This window comes from Pollicipes pollicipes, unplaced genomic scaffold, assembly GCF_011947565.3.
Source record: "Pollicipes pollicipes isolate AB1234 unplaced genomic scaffold, Ppol_2.1 Scaffold_1031;HRSCAF=1197_pilon_pilon_pilon, whole genome shotgun sequence".
Lineage (NCBI taxonomy): Eukaryota > Metazoa > Arthropoda > Thecostraca > Pollicipedomorpha > Pollicipedidae > Pollicipes > Pollicipes pollicipes.
In genome coordinates, this window is record NW_023595856.1 from 118414 (window position 1) to 142764 (window position 24351).

General features: G+C 58.8%; 4 protein-coding genes across 4 annotated transcripts in view; 3 read left to right on the forward strand and 1 right to left on the reverse strand.

The window, feature by feature from the left end:
• Window positions 1-1735: 1735 nt before the first annotated feature.
• Window positions 1736-11379, forward strand: LOC119098833 (BTB/POZ domain-containing protein 9-like). Its single transcript, XM_037222252.1, has 10 exons — window positions 1736-1951; window positions 2803-2932; window positions 3467-3697; window positions 4277-4426; window positions 5195-5309; window positions 6115-6252; window positions 8309-8393; window positions 8788-8907; window positions 10819-10928; window positions 11186-11379. The coding sequence occupies exons 1-10, from the start codon at window positions 1761-1763 to the stop codon at window positions 11377-11379; spliced, it is 1464 nt and encodes a 487-aa protein (XP_037078147.1). The 5' UTR covers window positions 1736-1760.
• An 882-nt stretch (window positions 11380-12261) lies between these two features.
• LOC119092851 (BTB/POZ domain-containing protein 9-like) lies at window positions 12262-15249 on the forward strand. The gene is made up of 4 exons (XM_037216096.1): window positions 12262-12266; window positions 12619-12805; window positions 13449-13545; window positions 15230-15249. Exons 1-4 carry the CDS (start codon window positions 12262-12264, stop codon window positions 15247-15249), a joined length of 309 nt encoding a protein of 102 aa, XP_037071991.1.
• A 683-nt stretch (window positions 15250-15932) lies between these two features.
• On the reverse strand, window positions 15933-23651 carry LOC119093812 (translation initiation factor IF-2, mitochondrial). The gene is made up of 9 exons (XM_037217182.1): window positions 23635-23651; window positions 23357-23419; window positions 22663-22867; window positions 22034-22182; window positions 21119-21201; window positions 20798-20935; window positions 19494-19658; window positions 16945-17085; window positions 15933-16255 (listed from the first exon to the last, which is right to left on the reverse strand). The coding sequence occupies exons 1-9, from the start codon at window positions 23649-23651 to the stop codon at window positions 16083-16085; spliced, it is 1134 nt and encodes a 377-aa protein (XP_037073077.1). The 3' UTR covers window positions 15933-16082.
• Window positions 23652-23851: 200 nt separating this feature from the next.
• LOC119094856 (symplekin-like) overlaps window positions 23852-24351 on the forward strand; it is a 16605-nt gene continuing 16105 nt past the window's right edge. Inside the window, 1 exon segment of the mRNA XM_037218094.1 lies at window positions 23852-23862. Coding sequence (XP_037073989.1) covers window positions 23852-23862 — 11 coding nt within the window.

Here is a 24351-nt window from a genome sequence, read left to right on the forward strand (position 1 = left end):
AGACCAATTTCCTTAAAGGGGGTGCTCCACAGTTATGTGAGTTTTGAACTGAAATAGCCTGGTGCTGTTCAAATCCTGCCATTCTTAAGACATAACCCCATCTTGTCTCTGAACTACACATCTAAGAAAATGAGAAAAGGGACATCAAGAATTGCATATCAAAGACACTTTGGCATCCATGATGTCATGATAACGCCATCAAAATCCTGCAAAATGAAATAATAAAATTGTCCGGGGGCTCATTCTGTTTTCATGAGCTCAGTCCCCTGACATAACAGCCACTAGTTGGCTCTCAATCAATGGTATGCTAGGTAAAATGATACAATGAAATCATGATGTATTGAGGAACATGTTTACTAACAGAGAATTGAACTGCCTACAGCAGTTTTCCCCCTTAAAAGCATACCAATAGTATAAATGACTGTTTCATCACAGATGGTGCATGGTTCAGTGCCTCTGAATGTAGAACATTCCCTTTAGTATGGATACAAGTGCTTGCCATTGTACATCCCACACTCTGCATAAACAGCTGCACATAGCTGTGAAGCCAGAGCTTCAAATAATGTGCCACCTGTAGTTTAAGGATAAGGCAACTGCCAGGGGTCCTAAGACTTGAAGTTGTGCAACACCTTAAGTATTTGAAACTGGTTGTGACAGTTGCAATGAGGAATTTGGGTTCATTGGATGACAGGACTAAGGGTGCATTCTATAACATGGATTTGTGTATGCTTTGCAGATTGTGTAGTGGAATATGGATGTTTCACATACAACTAGCAACTAAGAACTTGGCTGGTAGAGTTGCTTCCTGTATAATGGGCATGATATGTAAGCCATGTTGCAAAGCTTTAGATAAGGTAGACAAACTGATAAGGATACTTGGCATGAGGCAAAATAATAAGGTTTACATTAATTATTGACATATAAATTGCTCAGAATGTATTGTAAGGTAGAGATGGCTTTAGAACTATTGTTTACCAAACATAGCTTGTTTCAAACTCAAACCCACTGCAGTTCAAAGAGCAATTTTGTCGAAGTTTTCTAAGAGCCAGATGACACCATGTGATGGCAGGTCCTGTTCAGCTTGCTGTCTTGGCCATTTAGTCACAAATTTGCTGCTGAGACAAGCCACGTCACCACAGCATCACGACTCAGGGCTATATACCTGCCACATGTCAGCATCCAAAAGTTTGCTGCGGCACAAACCAGATCAAAGGGATGATGGATCCCAGAACATAAAGTTTGCACTAAGATTGCAGAATTGTATGAGACATATGGCTTGGTTACCACAAGCTTTTCATCCCATTTATAACTCTGATCTCAGCACCTAATTTCAGAACAGTTGAATATTGACACCCAGTGTTGGTAGGCTGGTGCTTGGCAAGAGGCCGCTGACCGCTGACGAGCGCGGCCTGACTGGCGGGGTGGCCGCTGACCGCTGACGAGCGCGGTCTGACTGGCAGGGAGGCCGCTGACCACTGACGATGACCGCTGACGAGCGTGGTCTGACTGGCAGGGCGGCCACTGACCGCTGACGAGCACGGTCTGACTGGCAGGGCGGCCGCTGACCGCTGACGAGCGCGGTCTGACTGGCAGGGAGGCCGCTGACCGCTGACGAGCGTGGTCTGACTGGCAGGGTGGCCACTGACCACTGACGATGACCGCTGACGAGCGTGGTCTGACTGGCAGGGAGGCCACTAACCGCTGACGAGCGCGGTCTGACTGACAGGGCGGCGGCCGGAGCCAGGCAGCGGCGCGCCGCCATGAGTGACCAGCACCAGGGCCTGGTGGCGGCCGGCCGTGGCTGCGGCGAGGTCGACCACGTGAGCCAGCTGTCGCAGGATCTGGCGCTGCTGTGCCGCTCCGAAGAGTTCAGCGACGTCGTGCTGGTGGTGGACGGGCACCGGTTCAGCGCCCACCGCTCCGTGCTGGCCGCCCGCAGCGAGTACTTCAGGTGAGTCGGCCGCGCCCACCCGGTCTGGTGGTCCGGCGGTACTAACGACTGCCAATTATATGTGGTACCGTCAGCTTGCTGGTGCGCCAGTGTACCGCACAAATTGCTTAGGGTCGAATAGCGCCACGAAAACATCCAAGTTTCATGATGAAATCTTGAAAACTCCAGCGTTAACAGTGCAGGTAAGTGGTGGACCATGGGCTCGTATCGTTATCGTTGTAGTCTGTCATGTGCCCTCGACAAAGTACTGTTGTGCTGGGGGCTATGCAATGGAATGTCAAACCCAGTAAGTTAACAATACAGGTAAATGGACCGTGGGGTCGGCTGTAGAGCGGAAGACCGCGGTGCGCCGGGCTGTGCCTGTCGAGCCGGGTCCGGGACCGCGTCTGGAGGCGGACGGGCAGGCCACAGTACGTGTCAGCGGTGTCGTGGTGATCGGACCGTGTGTAACCGTGTGATGGCAGCAGCTGTGGGCGGCGATGACTGTTGATGGCAGCGACTCTGGATGGAGTGTGGATGATGATGGCGGCCGTGGACGACGGAGTGTGACCGTGCTGATGGCGGCGGCCGTGGACGACGGTGTATGGCCTTGCTGATGGCAGCGGCCGTGGACGGCTGAGTGTGACCGTGCTGATGGCAGCGGCCGTGGACGACGGTGTATGGCCTTGCTGATAGTAGCGGCCGTGGACGACGGAGTGTGACCGTGCTGATGGTGGCGGGCGTGGACGACGGAGTGTGACCGTGTTGACGGTAGCGGCCGTGGACGACGCAGTGTGACCGTGCTGATGACAGTGGTGAGCGTTGACGGCGGCGGCTGTGGACGGCGCTTGATGGCGCGTCTCCCCGGCCAGGGCACTGCTGTTTGGCGGCATGAAGGAGTCACGCGAGAAGGAGGTGACGCTGACCGGCGCCGCCGTCGAGCCGTTCCGCGTGCTGCTCCAGTACATCTACACCGGCCAGATGTCGCTGGCCGCTCTCAAGGTGAGCGTTGCTGACGGTGTGGCGGCGGGCCGGCTCGGCACGCCTCGCCGCCGGTCGTCTCCCCCGGGGTCGGCTCCGGCCGCGGCCCAGTCCAGTCGAGACGACAAACTACACCGATATCTGGCGCTGTCCTTAGAGCAGATGGAATAATAATCGTTATCGCTATCGTTATCGTCGTTATCGTATCGTTATCGTTGTAGTCTGTCTTGTGGCATCGACAAATTACGGTAAGGGTGGGGGCTATGCGATGGAATGTCAAGTCAGTGACATTTTCGATGGATGTTTACTTCCAGTAACGACAAGCCCCAGTCGGACGGGCTCGTCCGAAGACTTTGGACCGTTGGTTGCGTGTTGCTGGTCGGACCCTCTGGGTTTCAGCGTTCAGTGTGGCTGCGGGACAGCTGGCTGGGGTCTGGGGCCAGTGCGTGGCCGGGTGGGCGTGAGCGTGTCGCAGCCGACCCTGACCTCGCTGTTTCGCGCCGCCGGGCCCGTCGGCGGCGAGCGCAGCCCTACTCACGCTGCCGCTTGTTGCAGGAGGACACGGTGCTGGACATGCTGGGCCTGGCGCACCAGTACGGCTTCTGTCAGCTGGAGGAGGCCGTCTCGCAGTACCTGGAGGCGGCCGTGCGCACCGGCAACGTATGCGTCATCTACGACATGGCCTGGCTGTACCGGCAGGGGCCGCTGCTGGCCGTCTGCCAGAGCTTCATGGACAAGCACGCGCCGTCCGTGCTGCAGCACCCGAGCTTCTGTAGCATGTCGAGCGTGAGTACCGGCACACGCTGTGTCTGCCGTGAGTGCCGGCACATGTGTCGACCGTGAGTGCCGGCACGCGTTGTGTCGGCCGTGAGTGCCGGCACACGCTGTGTCGGCTGAGTGCCGGCACGCGCTGTATGCTCCCGGCGACGGAACCGCATGAGGCTGGAGAGGCCTGGCGAGCACACTCCGGAGTGGTGCACGTTAGCAGCGCCGCCACAAGGTCGGAGCAGCGTCGCGATCATTGGCAGCGCCGCCACAAGGTCGGAGTAGCGTCGCGATCTGTGGTACATCGGCGCCATGTCCCTGGCTGATCCACTGCCATGACTGGGGCGGTCTCTTCGCCCACCAAAGTTTCACCTGGTGGCTCCGCTATATTTGCTAAGTATGCATGTGTTCAAATATGGCCAAAGTGATATGCCATTGGCACCTACGGATGTGGCATTCATACGCTAGTGCTTACACATGCCGCTAATAACCTTTAAAGAGCCACAAGCGGCGCAATAATAGGTCATAGCTCGACAATGAATATCCTTTTTTAACGGTGGCGCAGTACTTGATGACGCCTTGGTGGGTGTCCGCCTGCAGCAAGGTGTAAAGGAGGTGATCTCTCGAGACTCGTTCTGCGCGCCGGAAGTAGATATCTTCCGGGCAGTGAGCAAGTGGACGGCCGTCAATCCGGAGTCGGACGCCCGCCAGCTGATCGCCAGCGTCCGTCTACCTCTGATCAGTATGCAGGTCCGTCCGCCGGCCATTGGCCAGCATGTAGGTCTGTCCTCCTGTCTGTGGCCAGTACACAGGTCTACCCTGCTGCCCTGGGCCGGTATACAGGGCCACCCTCCTGTCTCTGGCCAATACACAGGCCTACCCTGCTGCCCTGGGCCAGTATACAGGGCCACCCTCTTGTCTCTGGCCAATACACAGGCCTACCCCGCTGCCCTGGGCCAGTATACAGGGCCACCCTCTTGTCTCTGGCCAATACACAGGCCTACCCCCCTGCCCTAGGCCAGTATACAGGGCCACCCTCTTGTCTCTGGCCAATACACTGGTCTACCCTGCTGCCCTGGGCCAGTATACAGGGCCACCCTCCTGTCTCTGGCCAGAGACAGGACATGCATCAGCATGCATGCATGTCCTGTCCCTTGTTATCGGTATGCAGGTTTGACCAACGAACTGATTGGGATGCAGGTCCGTCCCGCCGCCCCTGATCAGTATGCAGGTGTGCTGATCTGTAAAATATCACTTCATGCTGACGGGAGAGCTATTGACAAACCGTGGAACCCGCTATGATAAGATGCTTGGTTCCCAAATTTGGCACGCCTTGTATTCCACCAAGGTAGGTGCATCAGCAGCGTCAGACACCGCTGATGTCAGCAGTTCCGAGGGCTGCACGCACTGAAGATCTTCCTGTCGCGCAGTGTTTGGCGCGAGCGGGCGGGTCGGTGTCCGTGGCGAGCTTTGTCACCGTCTGCGAGACACGCTGACGGCCCTCTTGGTCTGGCGCAGGACCTGGTGAACGTGGTGCGGCCCTCCAACATCATCAGCTCGGACGCCATCCTAGACGCCATCAAGACCAAGGTGGAGAGCCGCGACCGCGACCTCAAGTACCGCGGCTGTCTGCGTGAGTGTAGCGGCCGGCTGAGGTCGGCCCCGACCCCGAGTCCGGGCCCGGACCCGGCCGAGGCCGAGGCCGAGGCCGCGGTCTCTGTCCCGGCTCCAGGCCCCGGCGCGGCCGGCGGCCGCCTGTGGTGGATGGTGCCGTCGGCCCGTAACACCTATGATGGTACCGTGAACACTGGGGCGTTCACGTTTCCGAACAAGTACGTCGTATTGTGAGAGCTGCAAATCAAGTGTCGTTTCATGCAGGAGCGGCGCCCCGCATCCTGCACGTATTGATCATGGGAAGCGCGTGCGCCAGCGAGTGGAGTGTTGTCCGGCCGCCATGCCCAGACGGTGACCCGGCACCGGAGTACGTCCGCCACGGCGTCCGCTGGCCCCATCTGCCCGGATCTGACCTGGCCTGGCCTGGCCGTACGTCACCTTACTCACCACGCGTGATCTTACCTCGCCAGGCCAGATCGGGCCTGATGCCATCCTATGTCACCTGACCGCATGTTGCCATGGTCCGACCTGTCCTGTCGCGAGTCGCCCCGACCTGGTCTGATGTCATTTTACCTCACCTTATCCTTGTAAGTCCCCCTCAGCTGACTGGACTGGACGTGCTGGTCCGATGTCACCTGACCTCGCCTGCCCCTCTGTGACCTGACCTGTTCGGTGCTGAGGTGATGACCTGACATGACGCGGTGGTCCGATGTCACCTGACCTCACCTGCCCCTCTGTGACCTGACCTGTTCGGTGCTGAGGTGACCTGACCTGACGTGACGCGGTGGTCCGTCGCCTGACCTGGGCTGACCGGTCGCCGTCAGTGCCGGACGAGAACGTGTGCACAGCTCGGCACGGGGCGCAGACGGTGCGCGGCGACATGCGCTCCTTCCTGCTCAACGGCGAGACGAGCGCCTTCGACATGGAGCGCGGCTTCACTCGGCACACCATCGACGAGGCCTGTAAGCACGCGCGCGCGCGGCCCGGGCGGCGGCCCGCCGCCGTCCAGGGCAACGGCGCTGGACTCTGCGGCGAGCCGTCACTAAAACCAGAGAAGGCCACGCCGTTCCCCTGGACGGCGGCGGCCCACCGCCGTCCAGGGCAACGGCGCTGGACTCTGCGGCGAGCCGTCACTAAAACCAGAGAAGGCCACGCCGTTCCCCTGGACGGCGGCGGCCCACCGCCGTCCAGGGCAACGGCGCTGGACTCTGCGCCGAGCCATCAGTAAACCCAGAGAAGGCCACGCCGTTCCCCTGGACGGCGGCGGCCCACCGCCGTCCAGGGCAACGGCGCTGGACTCTGCGGCGAGCCGTCACTAAACCCAGAGAAGGCCACTCCGTTCCCCTGGACGGCGGCGGCCCACCGCCGTCCAGGGCAACGGCGCTGGACTCTGCGGCGAGCCGTCACTAAAACCAGAGAAGGCCACGCCGTTCCCCTGGACGGCGGCGGCCCACCGTCGTCCAGGGCAACGGCGCTGGACTCTGCGGCGAGCCGTCACTAAAACCAGAGAAGGCCACGCCGTTCCCCTGGACGGCGGCGGCCCACCGCCGTCCAGGGCAACGGCGCTGGACTCTGCGGCGAGCCGTCACTAAAACCAGAGAAGGCCACGCCGTTCCCCTGGACGGCGGCGGCCCACCGCCGTCCAGGGCAACGGCGCTGGACTCTGCGCCGAGCCATCAGTAAACCCAGAGAAGGCCACGCCGTTCCCCTGGACGGCGGCGGCCCACCGCCGTCCAGGGCAACGGCGCTGGACTCTGCGGCGAGCCGTCACTAAACCCAGAGAAGGCCACTCCGTTCCCCTGGACGGCGGCGGCCCACCGCCGTCCAGGGCAACGGCGCTGGACTCTGCGGCGAGCCGTCACTAAAACCAGAGAAGGCCACGCCGTTCCCCTGGACGGCGGCGGCCCACCGTCGTCCAGGGCAACGGCGCTGGACTCTGCGGCGAGCCGTCACTAAAACCAGAGAAGGCCACGCCGTTCCCCTGGACGGCGGCGGCCCACCGCCGTCCAGGGCAACGGCGCTGGACTCTGCGCCGAGCCGTCACTAAAACCAGAGAAGGCCGCGCCGTTCCCCTGGACGGCGGCGGCCCACCGTCGTCCAGGGCAACGGCGCTGGACTCTGCGCCGAGCCATCAGCAAACCCAGAGAAGGCCACGCCGTTCCCCTGGACGGCGGCGGCCCACCGCCGTCCAGGGCAACGGCGCTGGACTCTGCGGCGAGCCGTCACTAAAACCAGAGAAGGCCACGCCGTTCCCCTGGACGGCGGCGGCCCACCGCCGTCCAGGGCAACGGCGCTGGACTCTGCGGCGAGCCGTCACTAAAACCAGAGAAGGCCGCGCCGTTACCCTGGACGGCGGCGGCCCACCGTCGTCCAGGGCAACGGCGCTGGACTCTGCGCCGAGCCATCAGCAAACCCAGAGAAGGCCACGCCGTTCCCCTGGACGGCGGCGGCCCACCGCCGTCCAGGGCAACGGCGCTTGACTCTGCGCCGAGCCATCAGTAACCCCAGAGAATGCCACGACGCGAAGCCAGACGATCGTGCAATCATGCCATTAGTCTTTCGTATCAGGCTATAGCGAACATTGTGAAGAGCGCTGGTGTACAGACCCTGGGTAAGGAGTCCTTGTATGCAGATGCGGGGTGGTCCGTAATGACAGTTGTGTGATGATTGTTGGGTCTGTTTGGACTGTTGGTGTGTGGTGACTGTTAGACCTGGTAGAGGACTGTTTGGCTTGATTTTCGTTTGTGATAATGATTCGAACCCCAGGATCGCTTCACCAAACCACGATACACTGGGCTTTTGCCTTGGCAATGTAAAGCTTCCCATTTATTGCAGCACATATAACTGCTGATGTCCGTACAGCTGCTGCTGTCTATAGAGCTTACGTCTACGCCATTGTTGTTAATGTTTTGTTGGCCGTCTGCTCCGCGGGAAGTTTTTGTTAGTGCTTGTCGTTGGGTAATTTCTTGGGATAAGCTTTAGGCTATATTGAACAAAAGCGTGTGTTTATTGCTTCAGGCGCTGACAACTGTATCGAAGTTCGACTCGGTATGCCATGCATCATAAACCATGTTAAGATGCTGCTTTGGGATAAGGACATGAGGTGAGGTTCTGTCTTATTGCTTTGTTTTGTCCCCCCCCGCACCCAGACACAGGCATTGGCTGCTTGTCCATGCTGTGCTTCGTATCATGAGTTGGACTAGTTGGCATGAGGCAACCCATGGTTTGTGTCAGGTATGTGTATTCTGTTAAAGTGATTCTATTGCGGACCCCTTTTGAAAAGTAAGTGCTAACCATACGTCATTTTGTAGTTGTCAGAATGTTAGCAAGGCATTCACAAGAACTTGAGTGCAGTGATCAGCTATTTAAGGTATGAAAACTGCATAGACGTGCGGTATTAGCCTGACCTCACGTGACGCAGCCGGCGCCTCGGCTGTCGGGGCAAGGGGGATGCACGTGACCGCGGCCCTCCGCTAACGCGCCTCCCTCGCCGCCAGGTCGTACTCGTACTGCGTCGAGGTGTCCATGGACGAGTGTGACTGGGTGCGCGTGGTAAACCACTCGCGCTACCACTGCCGCAGCTGGCAGACGCTGTACTTCCCGGCCCGCGTCGTCCGGTGAGAGGGGCGGCGCTCGGGCGGCACCCACTGCGCGACCGGCATCACTGACACTGCGCAGGTCACAGGACCGGCGTCACTGACACTGCTCAGGTCACAGGACCGGCCTCACTGACGCTGCTCAGGTCACACGGACCGACCTCACTGACACTGCTCAGGTCACACGGACCGACCTCACTGACACTGCTCAGGTCACACGGACCGACCTCACTGACACTGCTCAGGTCACACGGACCGACCTCACTGACGCTGCTCAGGTCACACGGACCGACCTCACTGACACTGCTCAGGTCACACGGACCGACCTCACTGACACTGCTCAGGTCACACGGACCGACCTCGCTGACACTGCTCAGGTCACACGGACCGACCTCACTGACACTGCTCAGGTCACACGGACCGACCTCGCTGACACTGCTCAGGTCACACGGACCGACCTCACTGACACTGCTCAGGTCACACGGACCGACCTCGCTGACACTGCTCAGGTCACACGGACCGACCTCACTGACACTGCTCAGATTACACGGACCGACCTCACTGACACTGCTCAGATTACACGGACCGACCTCACTGACACTGCTCAGATTACACGGACCGACCTCACGGACACTGCTCAGGTCACACGGACCGACCTCGCTGACACTGCTCAGGTCACACGGACCGGCCTCGCTGACACTGCTCAGATTACACGGACCGACCTCACTGACACTGCTCAGATTACACGGACCGACCTCACGGACACTGCTCAGATTACACGGACCGACCTCACGGACACTGCTCAGGTCACACGGACCGACCTCGCTGACACTGCTCAGGTCACACGGACCGGCCTCGCTGACACTGCTCAGATTACACGGACCGACCTCACTGACACTGCTCAGATTACACGGACCGACCTCACTGACACTGCTCAGATTACACGGACCGACCTCACGGACACTGCTCAGGTCACACGGACCGACCTCGCTGACACTGCTCAGGTCACACGGACCGGCCTCGCTGACACTGCTCAGGTCACACGGACCGACCTCGCTGACACTGCTCAGATCACACGGACCGACCTCACTGACACTGATCAGGTCACAAGGACCGACCTCACTGACACTGCTCAGGTCACACGGACCGACCTCACTGACACTGATCAGGTCACATGGACCGACCTCACTGACGCTGCTCAGGTCACACGGACCGACCTCACTGACGCTGCTCAGATCACACGGACCGACCTCACGGACACTGATCAGGTCACATGGACCGACCTCACTGACACTGCTCAGGTCACACGGACCGGCCTCACTGACGCTGCTCAGGTCACACGGACCGACCTCACTGACGCTGCTCAGATCACACGGACCGACCTCACTGACACTGATCAGGTCACACGGACCGACCTCGCTGACACTGATCAGGTCACATGGACCGACCTCACTGACGCTGCTCAGGTCACACGGACCGACCTCACTGACGCTGCTCAGATCACATGGACCGACCTCACGGACACTGATCAGGTCACACGGACCGACCTCACTGACACTGATCAGGTCACATGGACCGACCTCACTGACACTGCTCAGGTCACACGGACCGACCTCACTGACGCTGCTCAGGTCACACGGACCGACCTCACTGGCTTGTTACTGACCTGAGGAGTGATTGCCCAGGTCGCCCAGAGCTGTTGCATGATTCTCACTAAAGCTAATTGCACTATGCCCAGGCATCAGCTGTTATCTCCTTAAGGTTGTGTTTCGTACCGTCCTACCGGGGCAGCGTGTTCAGCTGGACATGTGCCGCGCGTATTGCACGCGCGTTAACGAGGCGACGGCGCCCGTCCCTGTGGTTGGAGTTCCCGTCTGACGCCCGGCTGTGGCTCCGGTGCTGACCCGCCCTGGGTGTCGCGGCTGGCCGCAGATCCATCCGCGTAGTGGGCACCAACAACACGGTAAACCGCATGTTCCACCTGGTGTCGCTGGAGGCGTCCTACTGCACCCACCCGGAGCCGGTGGAGAACGGCCTGATCGGTGAGTGGCGCTCTGCCGCCGCGGACGGCTGCCCGCCGCTGCATGGGCGCTGGCGCTCCCGTGTGGAGCGCAGCAGATCGTCTGGTCCTCACGCGCCGACAGTTTGTTCCTGTCGTTGAGTCCGCTTGTGACGTTACGTATTCCACGGTGGGCTGGAGGTGCCACCCCCCGACCGGGCCACCGTCGATGTCCGCCGAGCCAGCCGCTGGTGCGTGTCGGCGCCTGCACTGCTAACACTGGCCGGCGCGCGCCGCCAGTGCCGCGCGAGAACGTGGCCACGCTGCAGCGCTCGGCCATGGTGATCGAGGGCGTGTCCCGGAGCCGCCACGCCCTGCTCAACGGTGACACGGACAAGTACGACTGGGACCACGGCTACACGTGCCACCAGCTGGGCAGCGGCAGCGTGGTGGTGCAGCTGGGCCAGCCGTTCCTGCTGGACAGCATGAGGTGAGCCCAACCCCTCCTGCTGGACAGCATGAGATGAGCCCAGCCTCTCCTGCTGGACAGCATGAGGGGAGCCCAGCCTCTCCTGCTGGACAGCATGAGGGGAGCCCAGCCTCTCCTGCTGGATAGCACGAGGTGAGCCCAGCCCCTCCTGCTAGACAGAATGAGGTGAGCCCAGTCTCTCCTGCTGGACAGCGTGAGGTGAGCCCAGCCTCTCCTGCTGGACAGCATGAGGTGAGCCCAGTCTCTCCTGCTGGACAGCATGAGGTGAGCCCAGCCTCTCCTGCTGGACAGCATGAGGTAAGCCCAGCCTCTCCTGCTGGACAGCATGAGGTAAGCCCGGCCTCTCCTGCTGGATGGCATGAGGTGAGCCCAGTCTCTCCTGCTGGACAGCATGAAGTGAGCCCAGTCTCTCCTGCTGGACAGCATGAGGTAAACCCGGCCTCTCCTGCTGGGTGGCATGAGGGGAGCCCAGCCTCTCCTGCTGGACAGCATGAGGTTAGCCCAGCCTCTCCTGCTGAACAGCATGAGGTGAGCCCGGCCTCTCCTGCTGGACAACATGAGGTGAGCCCAGCCTCTCTTGCTGGACAACATAAGGTGAGCCCAGTCTCTCCTGCTGGACAGCATGAAGTGAGCCCAGTCTCTCCTGCTGGACAGCATGAGGTAAACCCGGCCTCTCCTGCTGGGTGGCATGAGGGGAGCCCAGCCTCTCCTGCTGGACAGCATGAGGTTAGCCCAGCCTCTCCTGCTGGACAGCATGAGGTGAGCCCGGCCTCTCCTGCTGGACAACATGAGGTGAGCCCAGCCTCTCTTGCTGGACAACATAAGGTGAGCCCAGTCTCTCCTGCTGGACAGCATGAGATGAGCCCAGTCTCTCCTGCTAGACAGCATGAGGTGAGCCCGGCCTCTCCTGCTGGATGGCATGAGGTGAGCCCAGCCTCTCCTGCTGGACAACATGAGGTGAGCCCAGTCTCTCCTGCTGGACAGCATGAGGTGAGCCGCCGCCCCCGGCCGGCGGCCTGCTCGACGCGTCGGTCATGCCAGTCACACCCTGTCCCATGGGCTCCCGTCTCCGGCGTGACCTGAGCTCGTGGGCGCAGCGCGCGGTGACTGGCGCCGACGTCGCGGTGCGGCCGCCGCCTCGGCCCGACCCTCAGCGGCGCGTGTGCCGCCCCCGCCCCCCCCCCCCCCCCCGCCCCCCCTCCCCGGGTCGGTGTGGCGTAACGCGCCCGCCGCTCCGTTCCAGGCTGCTGCTCTGGGACTGCGACGACCGTACGTACGGCTATTACATCGAAGTGTCGACCAACCAGCGCGACTGGACGACGGTGTGCGACCGGTCCCGCTCGCTGTGCCGCTCCTGGCAGGTGGTCACGTTCCGGCGCCGGCCGGTCGTCTTCATCCGCATCGTCGGCACCAGAAACTCGGCCAACGAGGTGAGGTGGAGGGGAGGCCCCAGCGGCGCACACCAGGGGATCCATGGATCCGGCGGGGCAGCCGCGCTTGCGTCTCGTTTGTTCAGTTTGCAGCTTCATCACCGCTCGCCAGGCTCGGATCCAGCCGTTTGGTGTAACTGTGTCCGCCCACCGTCAACGGAAGCCGGGGGCGCGTGTGCCATGCATTGTCACCTGTCGGCTTGACATTCATACGAGACCACCGGTGTTTCCTACCCGCACCCTTCACGTTGGCGTCTGTGCTGTGACATTGTGATTGGCGCGTTGATCATTGGACATATGTGTGATGGCTGGGCCGTACCGATGCCGGCGGGACAGGCAAGTGGTGCTCCAGGTCGGCAGACAGCGCTGTACCGTCCAGTCGCCTCCACACATCTGTCACACATCCAGCTACTGTGTTCCACAACGCCTTCACATACTGCAGCGCAAGTCGTCTGTATATCGCCGACTGCGCCTGAACACAATAGCGCCCATCCTGGCACCCGTGGTGTGCGTGCGTGCGTGCGTGCGTGCGTGTGTGTGCCTCGTGCGTGGTACACCTCGGCGTATGTCGGCTGTCCGGTCCTGGCGGCGGTCCACCGTCTGTCCATGGTCTCCGTGTGTGACGCTGCGCCGGCGGCCGCAGGTGTTCCACTGCGTGCACTTCGAGTGTCCGGCGCAGTGTGATGTGGAGCGGCAGCTGACACCCGAGCAGGAGGAGCCGGAGCCGGTGGAGGGCGCTGCGGCAGCGGCGTCGGCAGCCGGCGCCGACTCGCCGCCGGCTGAGCGCGGCGCCGTCGGTGGCGAGCGACGCTTCTCGTTCGAGCTTGACAAGTGGGAGCCGGCCGAGGCCGAGCCGGAGCCGTACGGTGCGGAGGGCGGCGACGAGCCCTGAGCGGCGGCCGGCTGCGCGCCGGGCGGCGCGCCCACCCACTAGTCAGACGACGGTACAACGGAGCGGGCGCGGCGCGGCGAGGCGCGGCGCGGCGCGGCGCGGCGCGGCGCGGCGCGGCGCGGCGCCGGCTGCAGACCAGTCCGCAACGACGGAGGCGGCCGAGCTCGGCCCTAATCTCCCTCCAGCAGCGGTCTGCCAAGCGGCTGGAGCAGTTTTACGGGCACGTATATTCTCGTACTTATTTATTGGCAGTCACGTGGACAAACTTCGGGGATGTCTCTCCGTCTGCTTGTCCGGGCCGGCTTGGAGTCGTGGTTTGGCGCTGATCGGACATAGTCAGCAGCCTTGCTTGAACAAAGAACCGCTGTCTGGGTAATCTGGCAAGTTCCCTTTGGCGAACAAATCAGCCATGGAAATACACAAAGCAGTCATGGTGCCCAGTGCTTCCAGCGGCCCCCAGTGACATATAACAACGCTTATAGCAATACCATATTCCGCGCTTGTAGGCTTCATATGCAAATTGACCAGCTTGTTCAGTTATGCTTAAAATGTTTTTGCAAGTGTGCGTGTAGCATTATAGACATGCTCGTTGTAAGTCGTTAAGCTCGTTAGCAATTTTGTATTATCTCACGCGCAGGCGGTACACGAGATTGATCCACGAGTTGTCAACGAGCCGCACCCCGCGGTGATGCAAACGCCCACGAGTGTCGGTGCCTAGCCGTCCTGGCGAATGCAGCCCTGTGGAGAATGCGAACGCTGCGTTCGTTGGGCATCCCCTGCCACCAGTGAGGGAAGCGTGGGATGTCGAGCGTTATGCGTGTGTTCAGCACCCTAATTACCAGTTGTCTTGCGTGACATTCTGGAGCTTTGTGCACCGATCTGGTCTGGCTGTGCCCTCGTTAATCCTGTATCTGCATATACACCGAGCTAGCTGTGCTCCCGTATCTGTAAACTCACTGAGCTGGCCGCGGCGTGGGACATGCTGGGCACATACGTGAACGTGGCCGGGCGGCGCAACAGACGTGGCTGGGTCCCGGGTCATTGCTGAGGCTGGCCCGAACACACGCACTCCGTTATTAGTGAAGGAAATCGTTAAGAAAACCAAGTAGCCATTGGCTGTCAGTGTCCACGCAGACGACGTGCTGCCGCCACACGAACATTCTGACCATTAGCGGACACACCGGTGTACGCCCTTGTGAGCGTGGCGGCATCGGCTGCGTCCGGGAGAAGGCTGGAAAATGGCGACCGAAGCTTGACAAACAGGTCTAATTTGAATCAGCCAGCATGACAGCAATAAAGTGGAACACATGGAAATTGAATGGTTCCAGCGAACTAGCGAACCCACGTGTCGCGCAAAGCGGTCCTGGCCCAGCGTACGTGCGATTCACGTATGCTTGGGGCAGAGTTTCACACAGATCTAGCGGCAGGCACCCACGCACTCCGCTGGCGCTGACTAAACTCAGCGCCAACTTGGAACTGACAGCATACGGTGACATGACTGACAACGGATACCTCGGTGCCCCCTCCCAGAGTTCTCTTCGTCTGGGGTTAGTGCCATTACATGCCGTTTTCCGCCACATTCACGCGGCCAATTTTTCGCCGAATTTCGTCGAACCCGGGGCATGTCTGGAACTGATGGGCACACAGTACAATAGCAAAATTTTCGCCGCCTCCTGCAACTAATGGTTCTTCAGCTGGGTTGTGGCGGGGTTACAGTATGCATCCCTCCTGGCAGTATATGGGAGAATCAGCACTATTTTCCCTTTACGAAGTACTGAATAAGTCGACCTTCAAGGCCTGTACATACTGAACGGTTGGGGACGTGATGCGTAACCATATCGCTTGCGCTCAAGGACTTATTTATGCGCTTTAATTCAAGGTGAAGTTGACTCGTTTCAGTCGGTTATCGCGGTCTATAAGCGGTGCTTCACGCGTTACTACCACAACCGCCCTTAGTCAGTGAGTCGTACCTAAACACGGAACCCTTCAGACCATAGCCACAGGTAACCTAAGTCAGTGAGTCGTACCTAAATACGGAATTCCGCCAGAGACCGTAGCCACAGATAACCTAAGTCAGTGAGTCGTACCTAGACACGGAACCCTTCAGAACCATAACCGCATGTAACCTAAATCAGTGAGTCGTACCTAAACGCGGAACCCTTCAGAGACCATAGCCACAGGTAACCTATCTCAGTGAGTCGTACATAAACACGGAACTCGGAGATCATCGTCAGGCGTATATTTCTCCGCCGAACGTCAAGTATCAAGCGAACGGAGCATCTACAATCATCATCATTTCATCTCTGCGGGACATCAGGCGACTTGATCCACAAGTCACACATCACATGACCCGCCCCGCTGGCAGCCCGGGCAGCGGCACGATGCCTAGAAGCCCGCGTCCCAGTTGGTGGTCTGCTCTCGCTGCACGGTTCGGTAGCAGATGAGCGTATCACCCGGCTCGAAGCGCACCTCCGTGTCGGCCAGCATCAGGCCGCACTCCACGTCCTTCTTGATGGTGTCGACCTCATTCTTCAGGTGTCGCATCGAGGCCATGGCGCCTGCCGACAACGCGGCACCGTTGCATTGAGGCCATACAGCCCACCGGCACCAGCCTCTGGTGCGGCTGTGCTCTCGGCCTTTAGGTCTGCGACGTGCCGGGGTCGTGAGATCGGCACAATCAGTCCCCGAGTGCGTCTCGGCAAAACAAAAACTACGCCCAGCAGCCCGGTGCGCCCACGTAGCTCAGAACGGCGTCGGACGCTGACTAGTGTGTGGCCAGGGTTTACGTGATCGCATTCCAATACAGGCCATGTGCCAGCTCTTGAGAGCGCCGGGCTATGGACAGCCGCATCGCAGCACTGCCTGGCAGGCTACAGTCTTCTGACGGGTGGTGCCGACTGTGCCGGGATTGCTATAGTGATGGTGGTGGGGGTCGCGGTCTTTACAGCAAGCTATGCTTAGTTAGCAGATGGACCTCCGATACATTCATCCATGCGGCATGGTCGGAATGGTGCCTTCAAAATTATGCACCTTGTCAATCGTCGCTTTGGCAGCAATATTATTCAGCATGAGCCATATCGTCTATTTGGTTTGACGGGCAGTGCGATTAAACAGCACCAAGCTCTAGTTAAGTGACCTATTATATTATATTGAGTGACCTATATAATTAGGCGCAAATATTTATTCTTTAACCACCGGTTTAGAATGTAACAGACTAAGTACGTTAAATCGCAGGAAAATATTGTACCTTCATGTATTGTCTCTCCTTCGCGCACTAGTCGGTATTTCTCGGATTTCTTGAGCAGGCCTTTCACGCATCTGCAGCCCGCCACAGGGATCTTGTGCTTCTTCTCAGTGACAATGAATTCCTGCAAAACGTTCGCCTCACCTGTCGAATAAAGGGCAGGGTGGCAAGAATAGCCTGTCGTGCACGGGCCAAACCAATCCAATTCACCGCACACGAACACACAGATATCGCCGCACGCCGACGTGGCTTATCCGCGGCACACGGGCTTGATCATACCTACACACGGGCCTGATCATACCTACATCACGGGCCTGATCATACCTAAATCAAGGGCCTGATCATGCCTACATCACGGGCCTGATCATACCTACATCAAGGGCCTGATCATGCCTACATCACGGGCCTGATCATACCTACATCAAGGGCCTGATCATACCTACATCAAGGGCCGATCATGCCTACATCACGGGCCTGATCATACCTACATCAAGGGCCTGATCATACCTACATCAAGGGCCTGATCATACCTACATTAGAGCCCTGATCATGCCTACATCACGGACCTGATCATACCTACACCAAAGCCTGTCCGGCTCAACACATATGGCCGCACGCCGACGTGGCTTATCCGCGGCACACGGACCTGATCATACCTACATCAAGGGCCTGATCATACCTACGCCACAGCCTGACCGGCTCAACACATACATCGTGCCCTGTGTCTGATGCATGGGCCTCATCAGCGCCGCGAGCGTGCGGCCCATTACCGTATGACGTACACCGGGACGGCGACACGTCGGTCCCTCAGGTCGCGGCCAGCTGCGTCCCTCACCAATCACATCTGCACTCTGAGTCTCTCACCAATCACATCTGCACTCTGAGTCTCTCACCAATCACATCTGCACTCTGAGTCTCTCACCAATCACATCTACACTCTGAGTCTCTCACCAATCACATCTGCACTCTGAGTCTCTCACCAATCACATCTACACTCTGAGTCTCTCACCAATCACATCTACACTCTGAGTCTCTCACCAATCACATCTACACTCTGAGTCTCTCACCAATCACATCTACACTCTGAGTCTCTCACCAATCACATCTGCACTCTGAGTCTCTCACCAATCACATCTGCACTCTGAGTCTCTCACCAATCACATCTACACTCTGAGTCTCTCACCAATCACATCTACACTCTGAGTCTCTCACCAATCACATCTACACTCTGAGTCTCTCACCAATCACATCTGCACTCTGAGTCTCTCACCAATCACATCTACACTCTGAGTCTCTCACCAATCACATCTACACTCTGAGTCTCTCACCAATCACATCTACACTCTGAGTCTCTCACCAATCACATCTACACTCTGAGTCTCTCACCAATCACATCTACACTCTGAGTCTCTCACCAATCACATCTGCACTCTGAGTCTCTCACCAATCACATCTGCACTCTGAGTCTCTCACCAATCACATCTACACTCTGAGTCTCTCACCAATCACATCTACACTCTGAGTCTCTCACCAATCACATCTACACTCTGAGTCTCTCACCAATCACATCTGCACTCTGAGTCTCTCACCAATCACATCTGCACTCTGAGTCTCTCACCAATCACATCTGCACTCTGAGTCTCTCACCAATCACATACACTCTGAGTCTCTCACCAATCACATCTGCACTCTGAGTCTCTCACCAATCACATCTGCACTCTGAGTCTCTCACCAATCACATCTACACTCTGAGTCTCTCACCAATCACATCTACACTCTGAGTCTCTCACCAATCACATCTACACTCTGAGTCTCTCACCAATCACATCTGCACTCTGAGTCTCTCACCAATCACATCTACACTCTGAGTCTCTCACCGAACACCTCCTCCACGACCTGGGTCTCTCACCGAACACCTCCATGCCCTGGGTCTCTCACCGAACACCTCCATGCCCTGAGTCTCTCACCAAACACCTCCTCCATGTACCGGGCCCCTCACCGAACACCTCCTCCTGCCCTGGGGTCTCTCACCGAACACCTCCCTGCCCTGGGTCTCACCGATCACCTCCATGCCCTGAGTCTCTCACCGAACACCTCCATGCCCTGAGTCTCTCACCGAACACCTCCCTGCCCTGGGTCTCACCGAACACCTCCATTGCCCTGAGTCTCTCACCGAACACCTCTATGCCCTGAGTCTCTCACCGAACACCTCCATGCCCTGAGTCTCTCACCGAACACCTCCTGCCCTGGGTCTCACCGTTCACCTCCATGCCCTGAGTCTCTCACCGAACACCTCTATGCCCTGGAGTCTCTCACCGAACACCTCCATGCCCTGAGTCTCTCACCGAACACCTCCCTGCCCTGGGTCTCACCGAACACCTCCATGCCCTGAGTCTCTCACCGAACACCTCCCTGCCCTGGGTCTCTCACCGAACACCTCCATGCCCTGGGTCTCTCACCGAACACCTCCATGCCATGGGTCTCACCGATCACCTTCTCCACACCCTGAGTTCTTCACCCAGATCACTTTTTCTACATCCTGAGTCTCTCACCGATCACCTCCTCCACATCCGTGACCGGCATGCGCTGGTTGATCTCATCTCGTACGTCGTCCACCAGTCGGTAGATGACGTTCAGCAGGCGGACGGGCGTGTTGGAGGCGTGCGCGAGCGCGGCCACCTCGGCCGACACCTCCACGTTGAAGCCGTACACGACACCTGCCCGCGGCGTCACGCTTGCCTGACGAATTTCACGGCGGCGATGATGAACGGGGTTCCTGCCGTCTAACGCAATTGTCCACAGTTGAAAAACAAACATGGGTTCGCTGAAACTGATGGGCGTAATAGACTTTGCACCAATTAAAGCTTGCACTACACGCACGCAAAATTATTTCCTTTACAAGCGGTAGATGCCACGGCCTATGGCAAAAAGACATAGCGTTATCGCCAAAAACAGTGCTCTTTTTCCCAGTATTCCATGGCTTGGTGCAATTTCCTCTAGTTTTATTACAAGTAAGAACGCCTAGCTAGCAAGGCTGGCCGCTACTGCCACGACTGCGACGTGTCCGCACGAGTCAGAGCCGGTTCGTCGGCATATCCGCACGAGTCAGAGCCGGTTCATCGGCATGTCCGCACGAGTCAGAGCCGGTTCATCGGCATGTCCGCACGAGTCATAGCCGGTTCAGCAACATGCCCACATGAGTCAGAGCCGGTTCATCGGCATTTCCGCACGGGTCAGAGCCGATTCAGCGACATGTCTAAACGAGTCAGAGCTGGTTCATCGGCATGTTCGCACGAGTCAGCCGGTTCAGCAACATGCCCACATGAGTCAGAGACGGTTCAGCGGCATGCCTGCACGAATCAGAGCCGGTCCATCGGCATGTCCGCACGAGTCAGTCAGTTCAGCGACATGCCCACACGAGTCAGAGCCAGTTCAGCGGCATGCCCGCAAGAGTCAGAGCCGGTTCAGCGGCATGCCCGCAAGAGTCAGAGCCGGTTCATCGGCATGTCCGCACGAGTCAGTCAGTTCAGCGACATGCCCACACGAGTCAGAGCCGGTTCAGTGGCATGCCTGCACGAATCAGGGCCGGTTCAGCGACATGCCCGCAAGAGTCAGAGCCGGTTCATCGGCATATCCGCACGAGTCAGTCAGTTCGGCGACATGCCCACACGAGTCAGAGCCGGTTCAGTGACATGCCTGCACGAATCAGAGCCGGTTCATCGGCATGCCCGCACGAATCAGAGCCGGATCAGCGGCATGCCCGCACGAATCAGAGTCGATTCAGCGACATGCCCACAAGAGTCAGAGCCGGTTCAGCGGCATGCCCGCACGAGTCTGTCGAGTTCCGTGCTATCACCGTTGAACATCTGCGCGATGCTGATGTCGCTCTCAGTGACGGCGCCGACGCCGTAGTGCAGCACGTCCAGCCGCACCTCCGGCTCGTGGTAAGTGTCCAGCACGTCCAGGATCGCCTCCACCGAGCCGTCCACGTCCCCTGCACGCCAAACACAGAGAGCAACGTGTCTAGCACCAGTCGGCCATATGCACCACAACATTAACCGGAGCAAAGCCAAGGTACCAGACTTGCATGATAAATGAAAACGAGCAGCGTGTCCGAAGCTCACCAACGCGTGGAAAACAACGCGCCACCACACGACCTCATTGACAAACTGCTCACCTTTCACCACGATGGAGAGGGTGGGGCCCGAGTGCTGATCGGTTGCCTCTTTTTTCCGAGGACCCTTCGACCTCACGTTGAACCTGTTCGGCAAGAAAATAATTCTCCAAGCAGCCCAAATAGGATACACCACAAAAACTGGGTGCATGTGAAAATCGCGTCATGCAAAACGGATATAAATCGACTCCATGACCCCAAAAGGCCGCTCGCTACAGTCACGGCTGCCAGGAATGCACGCACGGAACAGTGACAACGCACGCGCTCGGAACGGTCACAACGCACGCTCGGAACGGCCACAACGCACGCCCGGCACCGTCACGACGCATGTCCGGAACGGTCACAATGCGAGCTGGGAATGGTCACAACGCTCGCTCGGAACGGTCATAACGCACGCTCGGAACGGGCGCAACGCACGCTCGGAACGGGCACGGCACACTCCCATCGGGATTTGTTCGGTGACGTTGCAGGCGTTAACTTTAGGCATATGCGGTCCTTCACAGAAGCGATGTGAAGAAAAGCAGGCGACAAGCTCCATCTGCATTGGGGGTTTTAATCTCTTCCTCCGCGTCCTAACCCGCTGTATATGTTCTTTTTCTGTTTGTCGGTGAATCATTGACAAATAAGGTCCGGCCACTTCATGTCAGCTGGGAGCACGAACCTGTGCAATCACGTTAGGCTCCACCACACACTTCAAAATATCGGGGTTAAGTGTTGTAGCGAAACATTCCCTTTAATTTTTGAGCACATTGTATGCCATCCGTCAATGCCATTCCATTAAATTGGCTGTGTGATTATGCCAATACACAGGCAGATGGAAGGCGTGGGCCCCGCACTATATCCACAAATGGCACTATTTGGCTGGCCGCCGCAGTGTTCTAAGTGCTTGTGCACACCGTGTGTCGGAGCCGCCCTCACCTCAGACCCTTCTGGAGCCGCTCCTGGCGTGCCGCGCGGTACTCCGCCAGATGCGCCTCCAGCTTCTGCTGGGCGGCCAGCTGATTGTCCTGTGCCTTGCGGTGGGACTCCTGGCTCTGGCGCCACCCCACCACCTCCCTGGCCTGGCGCTGCAGCCCAGCACAAACTCAGTCATCGATGGCAGAGCCACTCGCTGGTGAGCCAAATGTAACCATTGCATGTGGCTGCCGACAAGGGTTTCAATGGTGGCACGTTTTGGAGAGGACATACATTCCGTGTAATTGCACGATGTAAGGTACCCCGAGCGGGGACGCGAGCTCAGCACTCGCCACATTGTTACAGACAAATCATATCAACATTTACACCTTTTAGTGATCCACGAATTTATACACCGACAGCATCAATCCAATCCCCTCGAGTGTCAAATGTACGAGATTCCACATAAAGAGCGCTGAAATAAATACGGCAAAGCTCCAATGGCACAACTATTGCTAACTCGGGTAAAACAGTATACAGCACCCAGTAAGAAGGTGGGAACCACCCCCCGTCTGTAGAGCGGAGCGCCGTCGCATGAGTACATGAGAGCCGGCCTGCGCGCGCAGGGCCGGCCGAGCGGCCGGACAACTGACCTCAGAGTGGACCTCGAGCACGGTCTGTCCGGCCGAGGGCAGCTCGCGCCAGCCCAGCACCTCGACCGGGCTGCTGGGCAGCGCGCGCTGCACCGGCAGGCCGGCGTCGTCGAACATGGCGCGCACGCGGGCCCAGCAGCCACCCGACACCAGCACGGCGCCGCGCCGTAGCGTGCCGCGCTGCACCAGCACCGTGCTCAGCCGGCTGCGCATCGCAGACGGTGACGGCTGAACGCGGGGCCGACAATACCGGGCCGGCATGGGGCCGTACACGGGACGGGTAGACGCGGGGCAGACACTGACGGCTAGACATGGGGCAGCACACGGGACGGGTAGACGCGGGGCAGACAGTGACGGGTAGACATGGGGCGCGACACGGGACGTGTAGACGCGGGGCAGACAGTGACGGGTAGACATGGGACGCTGCACCAGCGCCGTACTAAGCCGGCCACGCGCAGCAGACAGTGACGGCTGTGCACAGCAGACAGTGACGGCACTGCTCAAACCAATTAAAGCTCCTCAGGACACGAAAGACCCTTGGCGCTTCAACGATAAGTCACGGCGTGGCATGACGTAACACGAAGTCGCTCGTTTGATGAACCGGCAAACACAAAGTGGAACGGAGTTGGAAATACATTAACATTAAAACTAGTGCAGCGCAAAGTCATCCCCACATCCCGGAGTCATTCCTCACCCTCGCTTGTGATCAGTTCTGCTCTCAATGACGACTCCCTCCACCAGGCCGCTTTGGTCGCCCCTGTAACCGTTTCGTAATCAGATCAGTTACCCAGCTGGGAACGTTATCCTGGCAGCAAATAATCTGCATTCCATCTTCAGCTTACAGATTCGCAAGGCCAGGCCACGTGTCGTGACGCCGCACGGCCGTGGAGCCACAGGCCTCAGCTGCCGCGTGAGTCGGATGGGCGTCAGTCTGTGGTTCCACAACACCAGCTGTCGGGAGAGCTTTGTCACGAGCGGATCGACTTCATATTAATCCTAATGCCGTTTTCTCGTCAGATTTGGGGTATTTGCCTCCTGTATCGTAAACACAAGCATCGGTTCGTAATTTGTTTGCTTTTGGCCGCATTGCTCGACTATGCATTCAGTATGATGTATACCTTGGAATTGCAATATTTCACACTGGGGGAGCAGGCTTGCGGTGGGGGAGGGGATGCGAGTAGATGTGGGAATGGGGGTGGGGTAGGGGTGGGGGGGAACGAAGTAATACGAGATTGTATCTAGTGCAATTTATATGATCTTGAAGCCCTGGAAGGGAAGAAATCCTACCACACAAAAGTAAATGAGACACCAGTTGATTTTGTTCTGTCAGCGCCGCGCTTCTTTTACAGTCGCCTTTTAATGAGCTCAGAAACACCAAAGAGACCACGCACAAGGTCTTTCGGCGCCCGCCCGGCCGGCTGACAGGAGGGCAGCGGAGCCCCTGCGGCCCCTCCGCCGGCGCCCGCCCGGCCGGCTGACAGGAGGGCAGCGGAGCCCCCTGCGGCCCCTCCGCCGGCTGACAGGAGGGCAGCGGAGCCCCCTGCGGCCCCTCCGCCGGCTCCCGCCCAGCCGGCTGACAGGGGGGAGGTAGGGGGGGGGGGGTAGCAGAGCCCCGCCCGGCCCCTCCGCCGGCCGCCGCCGGCGCCCGCCCGGCCCTCCGCCGGCTCCCGCCCAGCCGGCTGACAGGGG

What these genes read in the sequence shown, in the direction of transcription:
- LOC119093812 (XM_037217182.1), bottom strand. An exon ending in AGAACTGATCACAAGCGAGG is followed by an intron (nt 22,868 to 23,356) that starts GTGAGGAATGAC and finishes TGCGATGCGCAG; the next exon opens with CCGGCTGAGCACGGTGCTGG. An exon ending in CGGCTCCAGAAGGGTCTGAG is followed by an intron (nt 21,202 to 22,033) that starts GTGAGGGCGGCT and finishes CTTGCCGAACAG; the next exon opens with GTTCAACGTGAGGTCGAAGG.
- LOC119098833 (XM_037222252.1), top strand. Translation starts at nt 1,761, where the DNA reads ATGAGTGACCAGCACCAGGGCCTGGTGGCGGCCGGCCGTGGCTGCGGC. An exon ending in TACCTCTGATCAGTATGCAG is followed by an intron (nt 4,427 to 5,194) that starts GTCCGTCCGCCG and finishes GGTCTGGCGCAG; the next exon opens with GACCTGGTGAACGTGGTGCG. An exon ending in GCACACCATCGACGAGGCCT is followed by an intron (nt 6,253 to 8,308) that starts GTAAGCACGCGC and finishes TTATTGCTTCAG; the next exon opens with GCGCTGACAACTGTATCGAA.
- LOC119092851 (XM_037216096.1), top strand. An exon ending in CCAGAAACTCGGCCAACGAG is followed by an intron (nt 12,806 to 13,448) that starts GTGAGGTGGAGG and finishes CGGCGGCCGCAG; the next exon opens with GTGTTCCACTGCGTGCACTT. An exon ending in GGAGCCGGTGGAGGGCGCTG is followed by an intron (nt 13,546 to 15,229) that starts CGGCAGCGGCGT and finishes CCCCTCCCAGAG; the next exon opens with TTCTCTTCGTCTGGGGTTAG.